Source organism: Acanthopagrus latus, chromosome 16, assembly GCF_904848185.1.
Source record: "Acanthopagrus latus isolate v.2019 chromosome 16, fAcaLat1.1, whole genome shotgun sequence".
In the NCBI taxonomy this organism is placed as follows: domain Eukaryota; kingdom Metazoa; phylum Chordata; class Actinopteri; order Spariformes; family Sparidae; genus Acanthopagrus; species Acanthopagrus latus.
The window spans coordinates 20,434,792-20,460,737 of NC_051054.1; the positions used below are offsets into that span (position 1 = coordinate 20,434,792).

Consider the following 25,946-nt stretch of genomic DNA (forward strand, 5'->3'; position numbering starts at 1 on the left):
GCCTGACAATATTCAACACAGCATCATGCCAAACCATGGAAAAGACCTACACTTACTCATCGATATAAAAGTCACTGAAGTCATTTTGGGTTAAAACATCTGATGCCAAAAATGAATCACCTTTCCCTTCAGTGGACGACCTGCAATGCCTTCGAAGCAACAACTGCCCTAAAAAGCATGTTAAATTCAAAGTCTTCAGTCTTCAGTCTTTCATGCAGTTTGTCAAAAAATGTTGTTGTTGCACTTTCTGTAGCAGCTCTAACCTGAGAGATGCTCCAGACTTTGTCTAACTGGCATCACTGTTTAGGGACTGGTTTGAACTACACAGTGACAGATACAGATTCCCTTATTCATGCATTTATTACATTATATTATCAAAATCAGAATCAGAATTTCCTTTATTTGTCCCACAAATGAGGACAATTCTCATCACAGCAGCTAAAGACAGGGTATTGTAATAAAAAACAATTGTATTAAAATAATAAACAATGCAATGAAAAAGTAAGAAGTAAGAAACACAAAATAGATCTATAAAATAGAACTCTCTAAGTTCCATCCCCCCAATCCCGTCAGTGCTCTGTCCAAAGCCACGCCCCCACAAACTTGAACGTGCATCTGGCAGTGGGACTCAGCAGGGAGGAGGAGATGCCGGAGCACGACGCAGCAATTCACCTGAATTTAGCACGGAGCAGACAGGAAGTAAAGCGCAAACAACAAACAACATCCGGTTACTTTTCAAAATAAAACACTCCGTGTTGACACCAGCACACGTTGTGAGGCCAGCTGTCTACTGTACTGTGCGGTGGCCGACTCAAACCGCAACCGGTGGGGACTGCCGGAAGGCGGAGCAAAACCGGATCGGAGCTGCAATGCAGCGGACCCATATCCAGTGGAAACTGGGCCGACTCATTAGCCATTCTCATTGCTAAAAACAACACACAAAGAAGCTAACGTTAGCATTGGGCTAGAACGAGCTACAAACGTAACCAAGTTGTCAAACCTTACATATTTCATGAAAATAACAAATCCCCCCGAAACAAAACAAATCATTACCTGTCCAACAGAAAGAGAGCAACCTCTGCATCACTTTTCGTCCCTTCACATGCCCCAGTTGTCTCCAACACTCAAACACAGCACTCATGTTGACTGGGGTCTGACTTCTTTCTTTATCCAGAGACTATTTCGATGCAGCTTTTTCAGCCTCAGGCTTTCTTTTCCTTGCCTGTTTAGCAGGGTGAGCTGTTACAAGTAAGGCTAGCTGCATTTTCTCTGCCATTGTAACCAAATGAACGTCTTCTCCTGCAACTCCATATTTCTGGAGAGCAGTGTGCTGAATATTTCCGGCATCAGTGAAACGTAAGGTGTGCACGCACGCAGGAGGGAGGGACAGAGGAGGGCGCAGGCAGAACGAGACATGAAGGCATCTGACCAATCCGTGCTATTTGGGCTGAATAGCAGGGATTGGTCAGCTTTTTCTCAGTCCTGCGGCTGCCACAGAGGTCTGATTATTTTCGTTCGTTTATCTGAATACATAATGTAATGACTACTCTCAGGATAGCAGGACCATTTCACCCAGTATAACAAAATGTGTTTCTGAACAACATTACAGACCCTAGCTTTAAATTCATATGTTGCTGGTTCAGCTCCATGTCTTTTATTAGCAAATATCCCTCTAAAACAATTAATAATGTGCATCGTAGAGGCTGGTGTAGAATCGATGATGGTTGACAGGCTGACCTGTGTCCCATGGTGGAATCGCAGGACACAAAAAGTTGGTCATCAGGTCTAGACACTAATTGCTTTTATACATGGGCGTTCAGAGAAGGGGTTATGGTGGACCATGTTTGTACGAGCACTGCTTTCACAGTTTGACATACACATGCAAAGAACAAACATTTGCTGCCTGAAATGGCTGATGTGTGTTTATAAATGACAGAGAAAAAAGGGGAAAAGTTGCCGTAAGTTGCATGTGACAATCCAGCCCGTTCTTTAATAGCAGCATTTAGAAACAGCACAGCTTGTCAGTGGACAACTGCTTTGATGATTAATTTGGCCAGCCTCCTAGCCTCCGCACTCTCCCCTGTTTTACACTTTCCATGCATGCTGTACAGACAGATGCATTGCTTCAGTTTCTTTCTTTTTTATGTTTTCAGTGGGACTTTTGATGAGAGACAGTGGAGACAGTGCGATCAATGAAGGGAGCTTAACTTCTAGCTTTCCCTCAGAGGCATAGAGCACAATTACAGAGAATCCTCATATCTGAACAACTGTATAGGTCCATTGCCGGTGACTCTCAAAGCTGTTCCCAGAATGACAAAAAACCATGAAAATGACGGTTAGAGATTACCAGCACCAAGCAAACTGGACCAGACCTTAGCTGCTACATGGTAACACTGCAAAACTAAAATATATGCCTCCAAAATGAAGTAGTGGGGGGTATAAGCAGAAAATAGAGATGCTCAAAAATGTACAGAAGTACAGTATATGAGTAAATGTAATTAGTGACAACCACAACTGCCTTCTGCATTAATTGTTCAGTGAGTCAGTGAAATTGGCCTCTGACCAGCAAATATTTGTATAATAATTAAGTCACCATTTCTCTAGATGACCAGTAACCTGACGCCCCAGATGGTTTGTAACAAAAATCTATTTGAAAAGGTGCCAGTAGAATTTTGTGGGAAAAAGGCAGGCCCTTTCAAAGAATACCTGTGATTGGACAAACTATCTTCGGATGGCTATGTCAGATGCTATAGCAGCATGCTCCCCTCTTGAGGAGACTCCATTGTTGTTTCTGTCGCTTCTCATAATTAATAAATACGAAATTGGTCTTTAACTTATGTATTCATGCAGAGTGAAGGGAGTGTGGAATGGGAACGAACATTAAATGAAAATATAAATAGAGATGGTTAAAGAAAAACTCTTGTGATGAGTGTGTGTAACATTCCACTTGGGCACAGAGACCACAGGAAATGAGGGAGGATTGACTGTTGCACAACATATATCGCAGCACGACAATTACTATTACCACTATCAGACCTGATCTTGATGCCATATAAAACCTGTGTTGAGCTGCTTAGTGCTGTATGTAGTAAAGTTATTATATTTTTGTTAGCACACTAACACAGCAAAGATTGTTTCCAGTGTCAATAAATAAGGGACTGTAGACAGAGGAATAGGGGCGAAAAACAGGAGTGCGTGTCCTTGAAAAATGATGATGATGATGTGTGATGATCCTACAGTGGCTGTGTGTAAATATGAAGCCAGTTCAAGTCTTTTAGCAATAGTAATTAACACTGATCAGCTTGTTACAATGCAATGTTCTACTGGGAACCCTTTGGTCCCTGGCATGTTAGCCACTTGACACGCACCACCCACCTAAAAGCTGTTGCAGACAAAGTACTGGCAACGACATTTGCTGATGGCAGCGGCCACCCAGCACGACAGCGTACCCTGCTCTCTGACGAACACTGCTCAGGATTGGCCCAAGGCACATGACAAAGAACTCCCAATTTCCCAGATCCTAATCCAATGGAGCACCAATGGGACTTGTCGGAACAAGTCCTATCCATGGAGGCCCCGCTGTGGATCAAACTTGTCTCTGACCCAGGGCAAGGACACAAGACCTGCCTGGCACCAGGGTGTTGGTGGTGGATATTTTCAGTCCTGTGGGTGGCGAGCTGGGGCCCCCATGGATTGGACTTGTACTTGCATGTCTCACAGATGCTCAATTGGATCGGGATGTGGGGAATTTGGAGGCCAGGCCAACACCTAGAGCTCTTTGTCACTCTTGGGTAATTTTTTAGCAGGTTTATGAGTGTCAGGGCACCTTGTTCTGTAGGGGAGACCACTGCCATAAGGGAATGCTGTTGCCATGGGTGGCATGGAGTGGTCTGCAGCAGTGTTTGGGTGGGTGGTGTAGATTCCAGTACGCAAAGGTATCATAATGCCAGCGAAGGTCCCTATAGAATGGTGGAATCGAACAGAACAGAAACAGAAGTGATTGTCCCCACCCAGCCATTTATCACAAAGATCCAGGAGGCACTGTTAGGCAGCAGAGGGCATCTCACAATCAGACAGAACATGTTGTCGCTGGTGAAAAAAGGGGTTGTGGTAGCCAGAGCTCCACAAACTAGGGATGCCCAGATTGATCGGCAGCTGATCAATTTTTCATCAAATACTCAGTTCCTGCTTGTGTTTTAATAACTTTCCAAGCACTGGGTGGGTAATCTGTTTTGTCATCCTGCCTGCCTCACATATCACACGCACACAGACTCCCCCCAGTGTTGTTGGCAGAAGAGTGGTGGATTTGCAACGTCACTAGTTGCTTTTTTAGAATCAAAGCCACTCAGAGGGTCTGAAAACGTGCTAAATCTAGCAAGAAAGTTGCCAAAATGACAGCACGGCAGGTGTGAACATGTTTTTCGTCAGAGTGTTCACAAAGAAGAGGGACTATTCACAGACAGCTCTGTTGTCAATGAACATAGAAACAGAAAGAATCACTTCTTGGTGGTTATTTGCACTGCTCTGTTAACCCCGTGTACACAAGTAAAAGCAAGTTGCTGACAGAGGAACCAATAAGATTTTGCAGTTATTTACTCCATACTGTACAGTCACACAGCATTTATAGCAGAGGTTATCCTGCCACCTGGTGGAAATCCCAATACACTACAAAGCAGTCAAACCAATTTTATAATATGTAGTGCTACACCAGCTGCTATAACAAAAAAAAAAAAGAAAAAAAAGAAAGAAAATATGAATTAAAAAAAACGATCATATAGACTGTGTCGTGTCAACCCATATGGCTCATTGACAATCTGCAGTCTGTTTGTCAGGAATGGATGCAGTAGAGGTGAGAACAGTCTGTGAGTTGAGTGATATCTCAGTGGTTACATTGTGGACACCTCCTAACCAGATATTCAGTTCAGTTCAGTTCAGAACCCTGGTGTTGGATTCTTTCCATCTCACTCCTTAGCTTTACATGAAGAATGAGATGCTTCACAAATGTTTACTGCACCTTGTCCTTCTCCTTTAAACAAGCTCACTGTCTCGTGTGGGACCTATGCTTCATGTTTGAGGTAGGTTAGCTTACACGATCGTTGACCAAATGAGTACCCAGGTGCTGACTTCAGAGTTTGTGACACTCTAACCAAAGGTTGTCCACTTCATAGGCTCTTTTTCAGTGGGTGCTCACAAAAGATAGGTATATTGGAGCTGTCTGGGTATCCTCCTAGACCTTCACCAGATTTAGGAGTTTATCAGTTAGATGTAGCATCAGGCTCTTCCTCTGTTCCTCTTTGCAGAAGATGTTTAGGTTCATCCACCTGGAGAGCAAAGTGCTTGAATTGTATGGGTAATACTTTCTGTATTTGATTAACATTCTTTTCTCTGTACCTCTTCTGACCCGACAGTTTTAGCTGCATGTCGGTGTACTTCACTCCCCTCGCGACTAATTAACATGGTATACTGTGGTCAAATACTTGACAGAACTGAAATGAAACAAACGTTTTGGAATGTCAGCAAGGTTTTAGAGGGAATGGGTCCAACTGGTAGGAAGATAGTTTCTCATTATGTTGATGCAATTGAAGTATCTTTAGGTTTCCCACCAGACATATTCACTGCTGCAAATCAGTGCTAAAACTTATTTGACACTTAAATTGAGCCATGCTGAATGACATTGCATTTTAGTGCAACCAAAATAGAGCCATGCAGGTCCAAGTTCCAATATCAATATCAGTTGCACATGCTGTTCATTGAACTATAAGTAATATTTAGCTCTACCCTGCCGTGTATTGCATGGTGTCATGTCAAGTTATGCCTCCGTCATTTTACAATAAATTAAGCCCAGAAAAGTTTAGCTGATCATCCACTCTGAATATTGTGATGCACGCAAACAAAAGTACAGTAGCAAATGCTTTTTCAAATATTTATATATAATACACTTTTTCAGTTTTGTCACAGAATCTTTTCTTTATTCATATGTCATATGTTTACTGAATATATAATAGAAAAGCAAAAAAAAAGAACAGTTTAGGATGATTTTGATTAACTTTTACTCTCACCATGCTTCATGAAGACACTGTTTACTGCTCCACCCATTCACAGGAACTGTAGAGTATGTTATGGTGGTTTTGTAACAGTAGTGGATACTCTGTGTGAAGTGAAAAGGACAATTTTGAGAATACAGTGATGAGCTGCTTTTTTGTTGTTTGTTTTTGAAAGAAAACATAAAGGTACGCAGCTGCGACTTAAACAAGTTTAATACAATTGTAACCTTCAGATAAAATCATTTAAACATATTGTAAATGTGAGAAAGAAAGTGTGACATGACACTGACGATCAATAAATGTCTTTATAAATGTCTTCTTAAACTTTAAAGGGAACAGCGACATTGAACGCTATCAAATGGCCAATAAGAAAATTCCTTTCAAATACGCCAGACCAGTAGAAGAGTGGCTACAAGAGAAAGGTAATTTCAAACAAACATGTTTTTCTGCTTATGTGTGTTTACTTTACTGTTCTTCTATAATAAGAGGATTGAATGTTTGTCCATGTATCCAGTTAAGGCTTAAATGAACTGTGTGGATTTCCAAAACCATGACGTTTTTATTAGATTTTTTTCTGTGAATAATTCAGGTCATAACATATTCATACAAGCTGTCTTTTTAGAATTTTTGACCAAAGTGATGCTTTTCATCTCTGACAGATTATCATTAAACTTAGTGAATGTCAATACAATGCATGCGTCATTATATTGACCTTTAAGTGGTCTAAAAGTGCTAAATTTTTAACGAAAAAAGAAACTAAATTGTAGTAAATAAATAGATGAATAACTTGTAAAATAAATTGAAATAAACAAAACAATAATATGGATTTATATTAATAAGTTGGGAGGAAAATGTCTCATACAGTCATTACTTTAAGGGTCCTATTTTAATTGTGCAAGTGCAACAACCAATGCAAAGTGGTAGGTCCTGGGCACACAGACTGTGTGGGCTTACCTGAGTAGTTACATTTAGCCAGACTTGCTATTTAGGCCAGATTTCCTCATTTGAACTAACCTCTCAGTATAGACAGGCAAAAAATGATTAAAAGATCAGTTAAATATTAACCTGAATCACTGCCTTAGCTGGTCATAATGCCACCACAAAAATAAGCACCTGTTGTAAATGAATAGCGTACTCTGTTGCAAATATCTTACATTTGGATGTCTCCTCTAGGACGGCAGCTAACCATTTTCAACACCCAAGCAACAGTCGCGATTGGTGGTAGTGATCGCAGCCGGCCCTTTCAGGGTCAACTGTCCGGCCTTTATTACAATGGCCTCAAGGTGTTGAACATGGCCGCTGAGGGCAACCCTAACATCAAGATTAATGGCAGTGTGAGGTTGGTAGGTGATGTGCCCAGTGTGGCAGGTTCTGCCAGGACCACGGCCATGCCTCCAGAGATGTCCACTACTTTCATTGAGACTACCACCATGATGTCCACCACTACCACACGGAAACATAGATCCTCCTCAACTGTACAGGTATGGAGAGACTTTCATAATATACATAGAGGGAAAACTCTCTCTGAAACCTCACGAAACTCATTTTCTGCCATGACCCAAAAAATCTTGCCTAAATTTTACATACATGACTAAAAGATCAAATAATGAATGATAAAAAAGATGGTATCCAAAGGGCCAAATCCCAACTTTATTGTGACGTCATAATATTCTACAAAACACTTTACTTGCCATTATTGAACACGATAACTCAGCACAGTGGGCAGATTGTGACCATATGTCTCATTTGGGTGGATATTGAATTGTAGACTCTAATCTGGAGAGAGAATGAGATGTAGATGAAAGCTCTAGACAGAAAGCCATCAGATGACTGTTTCCAAGGTAAAAAAAAAAAAAAAGAACTCTCATGATACCTTTTGACTTGTTTTGTATATTTTTCATGTCTTTCTGTGTCTTGTTTTTGTGGCTGCCTTCGGCTTCCTTTGCTGCGACCTCTAATGACCAACGCTCGGCCCAAGAAGCACACACCAGATGAAATTGTGTCATCTGCAGAGTGTTCGAGCGATGACGAAGACCTGGAGGAGTGTGAAACTAGCCATGCAGGTGGGCTAGGTTAGTTTGCATTTGCTTGCTTTCTTTGTGCTTTCATTCATTTGCACCTGAGGATCGAGGTATCCTCAAAGCATCACACCCCCATGGTTCGTCAAAGTGTAACTTCATTCAGCAGCCAATGTAGTGACAGCAAGCTGTACCACACATTACTCAATCCAAGGCAAGCTGGATTGTCAAATGCAAGGTTCAAATCCAAATTGAAAATATTTGAACTGGCACATCAATCATACAGAAGTTTCATTGAGTGTGTGGCTAGTAGACGACAGTGACACATTAATATCACAAGCTACACTTGCACATGGGGTCTTCCAAAGTAGTTAACATGGTCACCAAAGAGCATACAAATTTTGTCTGCTGAGAGAAATAATAAGAGTTAACATGTCATCCCAAATGTGCAAAATTTGTATGATGGTGAACTATGTTCTCTGCACTGATGCGGCAAAATGTCTCACATTGTGTTTGAGTCCACTGCTCCAGCCATTCACTGCTCAACTGATTTTAATTTCGAAACAGCACATTTTTACATTTTTTCAAGCTTGTGTTCTGCTGAAATGCAGTGTATTGTTCAGACTACATCCATGTGTTGTACTTTTTCTTATCATTTGTGTTTCTCCATATTTAGAGGCTTGCATTGGTACATGTAATAGAGAACAGATATCATTGAATTTCTGTGTACAAGTTTTTCCTTTTTTTGGGTCATTCTTTTGCTTTTAGGTGTACTTGTTATTCTGTCTTTTTTGTATCTAAATATAACAATTTCTAAAATGTTTAAGCATTGTGATAACTGAGAGAATCAGTTTGAAAGAATTTGGGAATTTCCATATTTTAGAAACACAATTATTTTTGATGGAAACAGCAAGCAGTCAGTTCCCTACTAAATAAATTGCTTTTCTAGTTTTGTAACATATTCATAACATATTTCATGTTTAAAAGAGAAAACAATGCAACTTTCCAAATTATGCTTATTTGAATCCATGATAGCCATCCAGACAACAAAGCTTTACAATATTGTATTGTTTTTTTGTGATATGAGACTATGTATTCCAATATGCAGGGCTCCAGACAATTTTTAATTTTTCACTGCAACCCCCTCTAATTATTTTAACGGTTCCACCATCAAAATGTAGTTTCTTTACTTATCATCAGTAATTCTTAGCTAAAAGTATTAGCATTCAAGGTCCTTTAGCTCCAGACTGTACTTAGCACTGTACTTTTATTTACTGTCAAACACGTGTTAATAGATGGTCATCACTCATCAGGTATCATGAATGGAATTTTTATTATTGATAAATTATGGAAAACACAATATTACTTTGTAGTATATGCTAACAAATTTGGATTTGTTCTTTCCGCCAATCTACTGCTACACCCCAGTTCAGTAGGTGGTGGTCATGCACCTATAAGTTGGTTTGCCAGCTACCATTAAGACTGGAAAAAGTAAAAATGGAAGACGTACACTTGTGTTATCTCATTAAAGTGCAGTTTACTGTCTGTTATGGTGTAAGTCTGACCACCGGAACACTGGCTACTGTGGCCAGCCTAGTGCAAAATTTAAATAAGGAAAAAAGATTTACACTGACCAAAAAAAAACAGTGTACATACAGATGTATACCTCTGTGTGTTTGTAATGTTTGTTGTATATGAGGACAACTAGCAGCAGAAGTGCTCCCAGCTGTCTGGCAAGAAATAACGTACAACTGTATTTCATTTATCTGTTCAGAACGAGGTTTCAATAAGAGGGGGAAAAAAAGTAATCATTCAAAATGTAAACGAACTGCTGTTTGCATTATTTTATTAATGTTACTAATAGTAATAAACCAGACATTTTCAGAAATGTTTTCAAAACTATTGAAATATGTTGTATATTCCAATATAGTCTAAACATATTCTGATATCAATTTAAGGCCATATTGCCAAGCCATAATTTAAATAGGTGCTTTTGGGTGTACATGGCATAAAGACAAGTGTAAACACAAACTCTTCTCCTCAATTGGTCGCAGATGACATAAAACCATAAATCATGTTATCCAAATTATTATTAAAACAGTGAAGCAAATGTGCTTATGATACTTGGAGTACTAATAAGAAACTTTTCACCATACAGCAAGACTTTTAGCTCAACAATATTTCCATTTGAAATGATGTTGATCCATTCTGCAAATAAGAAGCTGACTTAACTGACTTTGATTGAGTTTAATTGGTGATGTTTCACTATAAAAGAAGTAGTGTTGCTTTATGTTAAACATTAGCATCACATCATAACATTCAGACACATGATTGGTGAGGATCGTAGAACTGTTCTGCTGGCCACCTGTAGGTTCTACCTCTGAAGGTCATTCCCAAATTTTTTCAAAATGTATGTGTAAGGCTGTGGTGTAAATGGGTTTAAAGCTGTGCTGTATAGCCTGAGATTCATGGGGATTTGTGAAGAAAGACAAAGACAGGGCCCCAGTCATCCAGTCATGTGTTTACACAGAAATTCACAACATTCTAACCCTAACATCACGTTTTGACGTTGACAGCCGCATGCTTTGATTTGAGATTTCCTTTGTTGTATCATTTTGGAAGTCAATGCTATTTCCTGTTTTCTTTTCTTTTTAAAATCTTTTGTTTACCAGACCATCATTCCCGTCTATTCACCACTTATCCAAAGACTCATTCTTGTATTTTGGCCTCATCATGTGTGGCATGACGTTTTGGTGGGAGATAATTGTTTCCACATATATTCTGGGCTACCATAAGGCTTTGTACCATGCAGCTTTTTATGAAGACATCCCTTTTTCTGTTTTTAAAGCAAATAAAGAAGGCAAAACAAATCTATTCTTGCCATCAATTTTTTTGTCCTAATCAGGGAAAGTTCCATAAGTAGTTGAAGGCAGGTTTATTCAAAAATTGTTCCCTCCTCATTCGGTCAGTCACTTTCCAACCTTCCACTTCTTCTCTAATTCTCCTGTGCATTTGAATATACTTTGGTATAGATGGCAAAAAATGATTTCTTTTGCCAGAAACATTAATATTTTCCACTTTTTTTTTTCTCTCTTTTAAGTGACATTCGATCATTTATTTGCATGCTTTCCGACTGATCCTTGACTCCATTGAGCCTTTAGGCTAACTTGGTTGCTTTGTCTGCATTCGTGTTTAAGTTGAAATTTTTTGCGGTCGCAGCAACATTGAATCTCGTCTATTTTACCCCACACTGTCTTTATTTTGTCAGTGTGGCTGTTGTCTGTGTGGTTTGCCGATAGAAGTTATCAAGTGATTCTGTTCTCTGTTGTAAATCTGTCGTCTTCTCCTTTCCTTTCAAATCAATTTCATAAGATGGCAATTCAGAAAGGTCCTTAAATAGTTCACACAGTAAACTTCTAGATATTTGATGGACAAGTTAACAGACTTTTTTCTTGGAGACCATAGATATTTTGACTTAAATAATATGATATTGGAACAAAAGTGATTAATGATATGTAATGTCAGTATCTCTCATACAAATACGTACATAAATTATACACATGTAAATCATATAACTATATCTTATATGATTCACAATGCTGTTTCAAAACACTGTGCCAGATGAAGGAGGGCCATGTTCACCAGGTTTTTGATCCAAATGTTCTAAACTTTAAGCTTGATAAAATGATGCCCACACTAAACAGGATAAATCTCCGAAGCATATCCCAAACTCGGTTTCAGGGTTTTTTTCATATTACCAGTGAAATGCTAAAGACAAGAAGAAAAGTTATGAAATTCGATATACAGATTAAAATTACAAATTTAAATATCTGTATATTATACAAACATATACATTTCCTAAAGAAAGCGCCTGTAATTGCTGCATCTGCTACTGCTTATTCAAATTTGATTTGCACTGTAGCACCAACTAGAGGTGAAAGGCATCACATCTGACACTAGTGCTGGTGATAGGTGTCTACAAGCTATGGTGGCTTTTTAATAAAGGCTAAAAGATGGCACTGTTGGTACCATGCTTCAACATGATGTTACTGTAGCACCCCTGGGGCAGTGTTACAAAAATACGCATGCAATGTGGCTGTATGTGCAACATTACCATATCTGGTTTCAATCGATTTAAGCCTTGAACAGTTACAGCCTGTTAAGTATATCAGACCACATCCTAAAAATGCTGACAACCAATTAAAGACAAGAAGTATGTGATATAGAAAATTCACAGGTTCCACAAGTTTTATTCAGACTCATCTGAATGTAGTATGTACCAAGATGAAATGTAAGCCAATAGAATCAAAAATATGTAACAAATCTGAAATGGCAGAAATGTTTTCTAGTCACAATGGGGCATGGCCCATATCAGTCGACTCACCATTATTGAAGGAACATGCTGTAGAAAGCTCTATTCTACTCCAAACAGTTCATGAGTTATCAGCCAGAACAAAAACATTGTAATAACTGACCACCTCTGTGTGCATGTTGTTAATAAGATATTCATGAACATATGCCACTCCCATGGATGGCTGCTCAAAAAATATTACAGGAAAAAAAAATAAAAAAAATAAAAAAAAATCACATCTCCGTAAAAGATATTGACAAGCCATGAGAAAAATATGCCTGACCAACAAAAATTGGAAACATCTGCAAAGATTTGGGACCAGATAAATACCAGGCATATAGCAGTGATTTCCTAACACATCACATGATTAGTCATCATCTGGCAGTGTTTGTGATGTTGTCCTTTGTTTCCCCTTGGTCTCATACATTGGATCTTTATTCTGCTCTTACTAAACAAATAAGGTATAAAGTGTTGTAATCAATCACAGTGCCTTATTAACATCCATGCTAAGAGAGAATTTTCAGAGAATAACCACAATCATGAGATGAGTTTGTGATGTGCATGCCTGTGGTGCAATGTAGGATGGGATCCCGACTCTTTTCCAGGCACCAATAAATCTTGTCACTATGTGTGAGCTCACATTGAACAGCTGGATAGTTGGCCAGCATAGTGAACATAAATCAGCAAACATAACTTGAAACAAGCATACAGAGTGGAGCTGATGCTAAAAAAAGAGGAAAACATGGGAGTGAATTGCACAGCTGGGAGGAGAGGTGCAAACAGGTGTGAGATTCACTCAACTGAGGCAGCGTACAGCAGCTGTTGGTATTTTGGTGGAGATTGGGCTTTTATATACATGTGGCAAAACTGCATCGGTTTCTCTGCTGGCAATCTGTTGCAAAAAGAGGAAACAAAATACTTTACACACATTTAAGCAATAATAGAATATTGCTTAAAATATAAAACATTTAAACTCTAAAACCATCAAACCCCTTCACCTCAATCATCAGTTAAAATAACTCACCACTGACTTTTGCTTTCAAACTTGAAATAATTTGTGGACTTGTCAGTCATTATACTTCTTTGCCAGACGCTATTCCATGGTGTCAGCATCATATATGATGATATATGATGATTAATAATACATTTAAAATGATTGAGAATGAAAAACGAACAAAACAATTAACAAGGCACATTGTCACAAAATGGACACTACTGATACACTGCAATAATAGTGATAAAAGTAACAGGTAAAAGAAGATACAAATAACCACCTTAAACAAGTGTGTAAGTCATTTCATTTAAAATGTGGGTTTGTTTTGGTAAAAAAGGGGGACACTGTTGAGGGAAACTTTTGAAGAGTCAAAGGGTTTTTATTAAATCTGCTTTCACAGACCACATATGGAAACTGCAGTGAATCAAGAATCCCAGCTACAGTGTTGCTGAGCATTTTATAAAGCAAACCATATGTGTTTCAAAACATGTTCCTGCCCTTCAGGCAACCAATGGTCTCAGTCCATTTACACTTACACAAAGACTAGTCAGATATTTGCCATCTTATGGAATTCCTCTCCGAATATATTTTACCGACATGGAAAAACCATGTAGGTTCCATTAGGCAAAATATTGAATCATTGTCAAAAGACACTATAAGGTTAAAGCTGGTATCCATAACATTCTTCAGTCAATAAATGTTTGAATATTATATCGTTATATCCTATAAGTGGTGAAGTAACTGTATTTATGTGAGTAAGTTTGTTCATTTGAGTTTAAAGAGTTTGACTGCTGACCTTCCCCTATGATAGCAGGATGATGTACATCTGCATAGTGGATTTGCTATGAAACAATGTTGTGTCTTATATCTACACTGAGCAGTGTGATCACAACTTACCCCTCAGTCTGAATGATTGTAAAGCAAATGCTGAAAAAATATATTGTATGGCAACAATTTGGGATTCAGGTTTCTTCCTGACACAGCAATCAAGTCATTACATATAACACGTTTGTTTTCATGAATCTTCAACAAGTCCACCAGTTTCTAGTTTCAGTAACTCTCAATTTTACAGGTTCTGCTGATCAGTAAATTTAAGTGCATTTTTTAAACCATTTACATTCACACCCTTTTCAACAGATGAGTTTAACTTGTTATTTTTAAAAGATGTTTTTAAATGACTAATTACGGACAACTAGTAACTAATTTCCCATTAAGATGAATTTATATATTTCTATATTTTGAGGCATTACATTAGCATTTAAAAGGGACAAAAACCTACTACAACTAAAGTGAACAATCATGTAGGTACCTGTGTAAGATAACTGTGTGGCAGAGAGAGAGTGCCTGATTGTTGATTGCTGAATTAGTGAGAATGCAAATGGTTAACATCATACTATTAAACAGAAATTTAAAAATGTTTCTTTGTAATCACCACCTACTTGCAATAACATTTCCAGACCTGTAAAATGAAGTGGCAGGGTCAGATAGACACACCTCCCACCACTGCACAGTGTTATGGTTATCAGCTTTGAACCTGTCTTTTGAGTCTATATCTTACTGGAATCCTTAATAAATTGCATTTCATATACAGTACATGACAACAAATTATTAATATATGTTTTGTGTTTTTTTTGTTTTTTTTCTTTCCTCTTCCCCACTGCTATCAGTTAAACTTGAGCTGTGTCCCAATTGCATACTAGTACACCTGTTTGGTTATATTTGTTCATTTGTTTTTGGAGGGTGGGGCTATGCAGTGCATCACACTGGAGGAGTGACAAACATGTAATAGATGGATTTATTTCATGTTGACTGTGGTGATGATGTGTCACGATACAATGACTAACAGGAATAGAGGTGAATTGGCTGTAGCATTAATCTATGTTGCAGTTCGACTGACATCTGCACTCATGTTGCTTCTTGCCAGTGAGGACTGTTACATTAAATGAATTAACTACTTGTTCATAGTAAGGGATTGGGACACAGTGTCTGTCTCCTATTTTTCTAACATTGGTCAGTCTTACCTGCCCCCAGTTTGCTGTGTTGTTTCTTTTCTACTTTCCCTAAATGCAACTTACTTTAAGCATGCATCAACATCCTGCAGTACGACTAAAACAAAACCAAAACGTAATATAAGTAACCCCTTCTCAGCCAGTACCGTCTCTCTCTGATGTACACCCAGACTGCACGGCCGCTTCATGTTTAAAGACTAACATTACAGATTTGTCATCGAGAAACACATGAGAGAGGAGCCCGTCTTTCAGTCGAGTGCCTCTCTCAGCAGTGTCTGTTTTCTATTGTGTGCATCTGGTTGCAATGTGTGCAAAATTTTAAATGGCTTTGTTCTTTCATCTTAACATTTTTCATTTGATAGTTTTGACTGGTCATATTTTTTGTATTTATCCAATTGATCACTGGCACTTTGGTTCTGATTATGGTTTTTGGCTTATTAAGTATGTTTGGTTTGTTTTTTTGTCAATCAAATAATATTTAGATCACAGTGTGAAATATTCTTTTTTATATAATTTGACTTTTTTGGATTTGGAACTGCCTCAGTGACTAACTTGTGCGATTGATTTCCAATAGTTTGTCTTCCTAACAAATTTTTTAGCGCAAAAAAATGTTCAAAACAACAAGTACACAATAGACTTAACTTCAGGCATTTTATAAATGTGTAACCAGGCCCACAAATTAGTAGGTGAAGCAGTTCCAGATCCCCTTCTCACATATCTTCCATTTTTCAGATTTTTTTAAATCTATTTTGACAAAACAAATTAATCTTTGCTGAATAATATTTTGACTGTAAGACAAAAAACAAATGAATTGCATGGCTAAGAAGTTGCAGTTTAGGGTTTGTCAGACTTGTCAGTGTTAGAGTTCTTCTGTTCTTTTCTGTAGATGGGCATGTATATTGCTCATTGTTTGTATATCCCCATCCCTTCCTTACAGCCAAAAGCTCTAATGCCGCCCGACCGCTTCGTACTGCCTTTACATGGACATGGCAACTGACTTACACTGTCACCCTCATCACCCTCATTTCCTATGTAGTATGTTCATAGGTCCCACCCCTTCTTCACCTTCTCCCTTTTCTTTAGAAATATTAAAATATAAAGTCATCCATCCATTCTACACTAAAGAACAAATGACAATTTAAGCAAAAAACTGTAACATGAATAGATTTTAGATACTATTGAAGTCTATTGCAATGGAAAAAAAAAATGTAGATACACATTTTTTGTAAAAACAAATTATTTAACAGGAAAAAACAAAACATAAAAAACAGAATTATGGTGTTTATTTTTTATGTTATGTGGTGTGGATGTATGTGTTGTTGCCTCCCTGTACCGTCGTGTTATAAGATAGAACACAATCTACAATGGATAAAAATGATCTTTAACGGTACCAAGCGGCTATCCAACATTCTTACACAACTTTTCCTTTGTAAATTCCTTTTTCATGCCTAAATCATGGGGGCAATTTGTTGATGTAAGTTGACAATATTCAAAATGTATCTCTCTCTTTGATTTGTTTCCTTTTAAAGATGCAGTTTGTCAAAAAAAAAGTTTATTCTTGTGTAACTCACACTAAAAACAGGTGTTACATGTAGCATTTTTTACCAATTAAACATCACTGAATGGTTGAAGTTATAGGAAACAACAGTAATTCAATGACAGGTAGGTGTTAGTTGTGTTTTGTTGTGGAAAGCATGTCCTGTCTCAGAGGATGCATTCAGTCCCATACTGGTGTCCGGCTGCTGAGCCAGGTTGATCTGAACCCCGCAGTTATTCTCACTGTGATCCAAGGTCACAGTTCAGGCCGACGCCTATCAGCTAATAGGGCCACTAAGCTCCACTGCTAGCTGAGCTTTTTGCTAATGGTGGGTAGCTAGTTGTTACACATATCCCATGGCTGCACCATATTATTCAGTAAGATTGAATCTTACAGTACAATTATATGCAAACTAACTATTCAGCATTTAGCAACAACATGCTACATGTACCACCTGGAAGTAATTTTGACTTCACCTGAGGTGATCCTGCAAACATCTATTTGTGGCAACACTTATCTAAAAGCTTGCAAACTGCATCTCTGATAAAGCTGTGAACATAAATGACTGAGTGAATGTCTTATTGTTTGAAATGATAGAATAAAATGCCCTTTGTTTGATCTACAGAGTTGTGTGCTTGTGAATGTATATGTTGGTGTTTGTGGTAATTTGTGAGTAATATAAAAAAAGTTTGCTTGAGCTGATATTGAATTTAGAATGTGCTTCAAAGAGTCTGTATGCACATGCTTGATGGCAGCGGATACTTCTCATGTCAATGGCACTTTGAATGTTCACTCCAATAATACCTGCTTGAGATGACATTTCCGTGATAGGGAAATCAAACTTCTTTGTACTTCTCATCAAAAATGAGTCATTAGAAGCTGTCAAAGCTTGTTTTTTTTGCCGTTCCACATTGAAGGGAATAATTCAGATGTCACAGAATTATAATTATATATTATATGCATTTTAAACATTGACATTCCACACTTCATATGGAATCTGTTAGGACTAAAAATCTTAACACACAACATAATTACAGTGTTAGACATGTGGTCATTTCTTTTGTATATTGTGTTGGTATTGAATTCCTGTGTTGGAGAGTCCATCTCTGTCAACACTTATTTCATCTGCTCTACAGCAACCGGCAGCTAGTGTTGCCAGTGTGCAATGTGTTCTCACTCCCATCCCGTTAAACACGGCAGCTTGGTCTGTGGCCTTAGGCTTCAATTTGTGAAGCCCTACCAACCCCTCTAGTGTCGTTTTGCTTGGCACTCCATGGTCAAGGTAGCACTAATACATAATATATAGTCAGTGACTTTCAAAATAAAGCTTGCTGACAAACACGTCACATGTTATGACATATTATACCTTTTCAAAGTGTCAGGCACCAAAATGACTTGGTTAGGTTCAGGAAAATGTCATTCATTGGGTTGAAATAACTACCTTCAGTCTCATAGCTTAAGTTACACAAGTGATGTAACTCACGTCATGTAACATAAGTGATGCAATTTATGTACGTTAACGTCAACGCACACGTCAAGAAGTGACACACACAAAACTGTGACTGCAGTGTTAAGCTCAGAAGCATAGGGTCACTGACCAAGCTGTACTGGATGCATCTGGAGTAAGAATGTGCTGCACTGTGACCACACGAAGCCACACATACTCATGTACTGCACTGCGATGAATCAGAAATTATTATTATTCAGGACATGGCTGCATATGTTAAATCAATGTGTGTGAGGCGTTTGCCAATTGTTGGCTGTTAGGAACAGAAACAACACCTTCAGTAATAAGTAATTACCACGGCACAACTTCAAACTGAAATAAACCTGAAATAGTAGAAACACATGTGAAATGTGTTACTCCATAGTCACACTTATCAAGACTGATAAATGGAACAAAATGACATTTATGTTCATGGTGTGTACATAAACAAACATCAAGCAAGGCTGAGATGAAGTAATATTGAAATCAACAGCACACGGACAGAGACAGCTGTCCTTTAGACCATTTTTGTCAAACAGTTGAGATGTGAGTTCAGACTTTGTGTGCAGTGAGAATAAAATTGCTCCGATTTTATATTTCATACCTACTTGTGTTGAAGGAAACTGAAAATGTTTTAAATTAGTGTAAAGTAAGAGCATGTACATATTTAAGCTGATTTGTTTGGGGGACTCTGTCTTCTGTTCTTCCGGTGAGCAAGAGGCTAACTACAAACACACACTGGATGAACGCACATGTCACACATCTTTCATTCAGGCAAGTATTTCACAAGGGTGAACATTCATGTGGCCTTGCTCTGCCATTGACATTGTATAAGCTTAAAATGGAAGTTATAGTTACACAGCTTTTCTAAGTTACAGAGCTGCTATAAGAAAGAACCATTGTCAGTTTAAGATAAAAAGTAAATAGGCCATCTCATCAGGGAACGGTCCATTGAATCCCAGTAAAAAAAACAATAGAAAGGAGGTTCCTAATGCCATCAGATGCCAGATGACGGTAATGAAAGTAACATGATCAGTGTTCCAAGTTATGTGACAAGGCCTGTCTGCAATTCAATCTCTTACCCCTTTCACACTGGACAAAAAACCCCTTAACAACCACTAACATCTGGCCTTTGTCTTTAATGTGAATGGTCACAGTCATTCCTGGTTTAAATGACTCTGCGGTAGGCACGGTTGTTTATTAGCTCCAGCTCTGATTGGCCGTGATGGAAACACAACACCCAGGTGGAAACACACGTTTGCCTTTTGTCAAGAGCGACGCTGTAACACACATCCAGGTTAAGAAGGCAGAGAGATAAGTAGAGAGCTGCCTGATTTTGTGCATGTGCAAAAAAGATGATAATTAAGTGAGATATTACACTCCTTAGCTACATTCCAGAAAAAAACAAAAATATGATGGCAAAAAAAGGAAGTCGGATGCCTCAAAATACATATAACACTGACCACTGCAAACAACTGTCAAGACTATTAACAAGTTGGTGGCTTTATTCACCATCATCAGTGTGCAGCAAACAAAACACTGTGATGTTGGCATCATGTCCTGATTCTCACGACAATGTCCATAGTTCATATGTCCTAAAGGCTATAGTCTTTTTGACCTTTCACTGTCTGGAATGCCTTGGTTGAGGGTTTAAAAGCCACCGGGCCTAATTCATGAGCTTTGTAGAGATTTGATCCTGACTTGTCCAACAGAATGTACAAATTAGCTAATATGCACACTTTTGTAGCAGTGGTCATGATATACATATTTCTGATGTTTAGTTTCTAGAAATTCTTTGCACTGAGCATAAAGGACTGTTGACCTTGCATGTGCATGTACATGTCCTACATGCTTGTGAATGTGCATCCTATTTCCTAGCAGTCCCCCTTCACCACAATGTTTCTTTAGCATCAAGAAATCAGTGACTTGCATCCAATTGGTTGATGGAGGGTTAATCCCAGTTCCAATTCTATCTTCATTATTTAAGGTGGCTACAGAACCAAAGTGTGGTTTGTATGCTAACATTTTATGACTGAAATTTGACTTTAAGATTGAGATCACTTCAACCTCCAGAACAGCTCTGAAACTGAGAAACCGTTGTAAAACTATAACTACACTTTCTGTATTAGCATATAGAAGCAAGAGGTTTAAGATTCAGGAAGAGCCACTGAGCAGTGACACTGCTGTCAGTCAGCCATTTCTGTTTTGATAGTGAACTAAATGAATGTTAATGCATCTATGACAAATTAGTCCAATGACGTGAAGGAAAACTAGTTATATGTTTTCATTCATCTGTATTTAGAACACATAAAGTGTATTGGTTTACATTTGAAGAGTCGTACTCCTTAAGTAATATTGTGAAAGCGCTACATAAATCCAACTGCAGTGAGCTCACTAAATTTAAAGCACATGTTGCTTATTTTGATGGCTCATCATTGCACACCTCTTAAGCCTTTTGAACTTTCTATCACAATTGTTTTATCAGAAATATGACACTTTTATGACGCTTTTATCTGGATTTAGCAGTCTTAAACTGATGTCAAGTTTGTTTTTTGTGGATTTCAGTATAGTTGTTGCCTGTTTTGTTTTTTTCTGTCCAGATGTATCTAATTAAGTATATTTCATAAAAAAAATAAAAAATAAAATAAAAAAAAACATGCTGCGCTCTAACATGACTACCTGTCTGTCTCCAACCCCAGGAGCTGAGTTAGTCATCCCAGTACTTGAGGATCCATTAGCGCACCCCTCTGTAGCTCCTCGTGCACCCTTCATTCCCTCTCCCTCAACCCACCACCCACTCCTCACCATTATTGAGACCACCAAAGAGTCCCTGTCCAAGGCCACTGAGGCGGGGGTACCTTGCTTGTCGGACCGAGGCAGCGATGATTGTGATGATGATGGCTTGGTGATATCGGGGTATGGCTCTGGGGAAGCGTTCAAGTCTAACCTGCCCCCTACTGATGATGAAGATTTTTACACGGCCTTCTCCTTGGTAACAGATAAGACCTTGTCCACGTCAGGCTTTGAAGGTGGCTACAAAGCTCATGCGCCCAAGACTTTTAGACCTAACAAACCTTCAATCTCCAGACGCGGTAGGGCTACCACTACCGCCATACCACTAACCGCCGACCAGAGCCGCACCACCGCCACCTTTGCCTCCACCGCAACCCTCCACAATGCTCCGGCCAAACAGCCGGCTGGCAAAATGAATAACCGCGAGCTAAAACCCCAGCCCGACGTAGTGTTGCTTCCATTGCCCACATCCTTTGAGGTAGACAGCACCAAGCTGAGGGGCCCATTAATAACCTCCCCAATGTTCCGTAATATACCCACAGCACTCCCCACAGAGCCGGGCGTCAGGCGAGTTCCAGGGCCCTCGGAAGTGGTCCGTGAATCTAGCAGCACCACCGGGATGGTCATCGGAATAGTGGCGGCCGCTGCCCTGTGCATCCTCATCCTTCTGTATGCCATGTATAAGTACAGGAACAGGGATGAAGGTTCCTACCAGGTGGACGAGAGCAGGAACTACATAACCAATTCAGCTGTGCAAAGCAATGGCGCTGTCATGAAGGACAAACAGCAGAGCATGAAAGGCAGCAACAAGAAACAGAAAAATAAGGATAAGGAGTATTATGTGTGACTGTGAGACTTTCGTGAACACGAGAAAGTGAAGAAAGAAAGCACTAAGAGAACATTTACTTTTCAGTTTCCTAGTGAGGAGCTATGACAAATGATGGTAAAACGTGGAACTTGAATAATCCTATACTGTGCTGAGTAGTTGAACTGATGATATGTACTGTAATATAAAGCACACTTACTATTGTAAGCATAATGACAAGGCTAAATAGCAACTTTAGAGACCTAACTCTTCTATCTGGTCAGAGACGTTATCAGTATAGATTTATTTCACAGCTACATCATTCTCCTAAGTGACTTTTAGAGCTATGTGATCCTTGACATTGAACAAAAAACTTTTTGTAAAATTGTTAATTACAAATGGCTCATAATCTTATACATTTTCAGCATGTAAGCAACATGTAGTGCTTAACAAGAGGGGGTCAGGCACACCATCATTGTAAAACTAAAAAAGGACTCTTGTTATATCAGAATATGACAGATTTTTATGGTTTATACATAATACAAGTGTGGTGTCTAACTTATTTTTGCTTTGAGCACAAGAAACAAAAGAACAACAAGAAAAGAAAACAATTTCTGTGTGTAACAAGATACCAACAGAGCGAACTGCCATGGGCGGATCTCAAAGAATCTGTTCGCGCCGGCATCTGGTTCACCACAATTATCCTCATTGTCTGAAAGACGGAGTGACTCACTGTGGAAAGAAGTGGCTGTTTATATTGGTAAAAAGCAACTGATTGTAAAATGCATGCCATCCTGATTCTACAGTAAAGTACAGTACAGTAAAAGTCCAGTATACAGTGTTCAACTTGGACCATGTTCTCTTTGATACCAAATAATTATTCATTCAGAACTTAGCCCCTCTCCTCTTTTTGAATCCCTAAAAATATTAACTATGGAAAAAACAATCTGTTAAAGAAAAGGTCTATTACTGATGCACAGCCAGTGGTGGTTTTATCTTTTTGCAAAACTGTATGTTGGTTCATTGCCTATCGTTCTCTTTTTTTATGGAGGTGTCAGGAAACAAATGCAGTACTACATAACTGTTAACAAATGTGTATACAGAAATAAATCAAATGTTGAAAGTGTGAATTCTATCTGCTGTCACAGTCAACTGTGTCAAAAAACAAGAAATTTGTTTACATATTTTATTACATGCTAGCTGTTGTACTTTGTAGGTAGGAAATTGTACATATACCATGACAGTTGTAATTTTTAGTACCTCTATTGTACAGACTGAACATATGGTTTATCAGCGTATTTCATGACAAAATCTATTAACTGTTAATTTACATGGAGAAAAACTTTAATCAGAATGTGGAGAATCATATTGATATTTCATAAAGAATAAAAATGTATTGTTAGCCTAGAGATCTAACCAGAGATGTTTCTAAAGTTGCATGAATATTTAACTACTTGCAGTTGTCCAACAAATACAAGGTGCCCTTCATTCTGTATCATGATCTTTTTGTTCTGGGTTACACCAGTGTTATTTCTTTTTGAAAGAGAATAAAGTCAGAGTTATGACAAGACAGAAAGACAAAGAGGCTATAATGGATGGGGGCTCATAGTTTTAAAGAGCAACAATTACAGGTGGGTGGGCCGTTGGTTTAAAGTGGAACTGGTCACCTCAAATCATTGTCTTTTCACCTCCTTATCATTAGTTAACATCATGAAAATATTTTTGCAGTCCATTTATGTTTCCATTATCTGCCATTATCATTTAGTAATGTGGAGGTGCAGTCTTTTTTCTTGCCTGGAATTCACATTTTTGTGTTATAACTGTTACTTTTCATAACTTTTTTCATCACTTTGATAAATAAAATTTCCTTTTTTTCTCTGAATTATATTGTAGTCCTTGGGAAAACACAATTATGCAATTACTCATGGTAAATATATATCCCCCATTCTCAGCATAGAACCATCTAGACTCTAGAAATCAAGGGGAAATTTTAAGGAAGGAAAGACATGATGTCATTATGACCAACTGTCATGGTGCCAGATTTTGGTGCCCGGTGTATTGAAGTCTATGGGAAATGCATAGCCAAGCAGCTTAAAACCCAACATTTGAATGTTGTATGACCTCTGATGAAGAAATGCCTCGATATAATAAAAGAACACACTTCAGAGGACAGATTAATGTTGCATGAGTTTATTTGCTATTGGTCTCCAAATACCAAACATGACTACAGGCATCATAATTTACAGGGCTCAACACGATTGAGTCGTATTAAAGTGCTCATTTGCAAGTGAATTGTTCTTTGAGATTGTTACAAAATCTGTATTTTATCATCTCTTGCTTCCTTTTATTTTGATCAGAGGCTGTTTTACACTGTTTGACAGGGCTAATAATAACTAATGTAAAGGGAATATCACATATTCTTAAGATATAAAACTACAAAGGTATACATTATGGCTATAAGAAATCTATAGAAAAAAACTTGTAACAACAACCTTGATCATCCGCATACAATTATGAATAAAGCGTCTCTGCTGTGGTCACATCCACACGTAGCTAGTTGCCTAGTCACCATATCAAAAACTGTAGATTACATTTCTTAGCTACAGGGCATAGAGTTAGTTTAGTTGCTAAACTTATCCTAGTTTTTATACAGTAATTTACCTGGGTTAGTCAATCAGAAGCTAAAGTCCAATATAAATTATGAATGAATTAATTTGAAAACAGATGAAACATTAGCTAAACAGCAGACCAAAAATAATAAGTCTGGGACCATGATTTAATAACCCTTCCTTGTTTTATAGGATCTAGAAATTGCTAGAAATTTAAAAAAAAAGCTTTAAAGTTCCTTAATACTTGCTTTCATTAGTTAATTGTAAGGGTTAAATTAACAGCAATCTGTTCAGCTAATCTGCGTCAGGAGGAATGTATGGCTAAATTGCGACTGGTCCATAACGGTGCTTCATTAGCATTTTCCGACCAGAAACCAGAGAACTATTCTGACACGATGAGGAACCCCATTGCACATTGTGAGCTGCTGTTTGAGAAGATTATAACAGGATTTGAATACCGGTCAAAATCACTCGTATTCCTGTCTCAACATCTGAAACTGAAAGAACCAGCAGTCTATCTTCTAGGTGTTTATCTACATCCAGGTGTCAGCGGCAACAGGAAAACCCCTTATTTTCCCCTCAAAGTGTCTATATGGTGTATCTATCATCACTGTGCTGGAGTTCTTCCCAAAACATAATTACATTTTTTCCCTCGACCATCATTTAAACTGACCAGTCACATTGTTGTGATGACGGAGCTTTGCGACTCGTATTGATGTTATCCCTGGAGCATCATAGTCAAACATGTTCTAGGATAATCATTCGAATGAAGCAAAATAGCGATAAAAACCAACTCTCGAGCAAGCTATCATGGCTGAGTGGGTTACTAATGTGGTTCTCACTCGTAAATTTATAACAGGTTTAGATAATGATCAGTTTGAATGATGGCCCTGAAACAACATTACTTATGACATTTTCATTACGTGATATCAAGCAGTCTGTTCCTTGCAGCCGCCTTTCCAATATTGTTTTGAATTGTTTTTCTGTCTTTCAAAAGCATGGTGTGCGCACATTTACAGCTCATCCAGCTCTTCTGTTACACGTGTGGTCAAAATATTGCTGTACACGGAAAAAAAAAAAAAAAAGAAAGAAAGAAAGAAAAGAAAAGAAATAGTTCCACCCCCACTATTACTGTGTCAAATACATCTCACATGACAAACGGTGTCAGCCTAAGTAAAGACCTTCAATTAGCTGACAGCACACTGTTTTATCCAAAATACCTGAATTAAGCCTGAACAGAAAAAAATGGAACACTGGTATTGAAATTGGCTAGGTTGGCACTGGACGAAAGTCACTGTCA

General features: G+C 38.3%; 1 protein-coding gene across 12 annotated transcripts in view; it reads left to right on the plus strand.

Annotated features, from left to right (window-relative positions):
* nrxn3a (neurexin 3a) overlaps positions 1 to 24,207 on the plus strand; it is a 171,756-nt gene extending 147,549 nt beyond the window's left edge. For 2 of the 12 annotated variants that reach the window (XM_037071680.1, XM_037071677.1), the window contains 4 exons: positions 6,377 to 6,466; positions 7,218 to 7,525; positions 8,023 to 8,107; positions 21,139 to 24,207. In XM_037071680.1, coding sequence (XP_036927575.1) covers positions 6,377 to 6,466; positions 7,218 to 7,525; positions 8,023 to 8,107; positions 21,139 to 22,079 — 1,424 coding nt within the window. In that variant the 3' untranslated portion in view covers positions 22,080 to 24,207. Of the gene's footprint in view, positions 1 to 6,376; positions 6,467 to 7,217; positions 7,526 to 8,022; positions 8,117 to 16,353; positions 16,891 to 21,138 lie in introns of all 12 variants that reach the window. The other 10 variants (XM_037071679.1, XM_037071685.1, XR_005070258.1 and 7 more) reach the window with 9 other exon arrangements.
* The last annotated feature ends 1,739 nt before the right edge of the window (positions 24,208 to 25,946 follow it).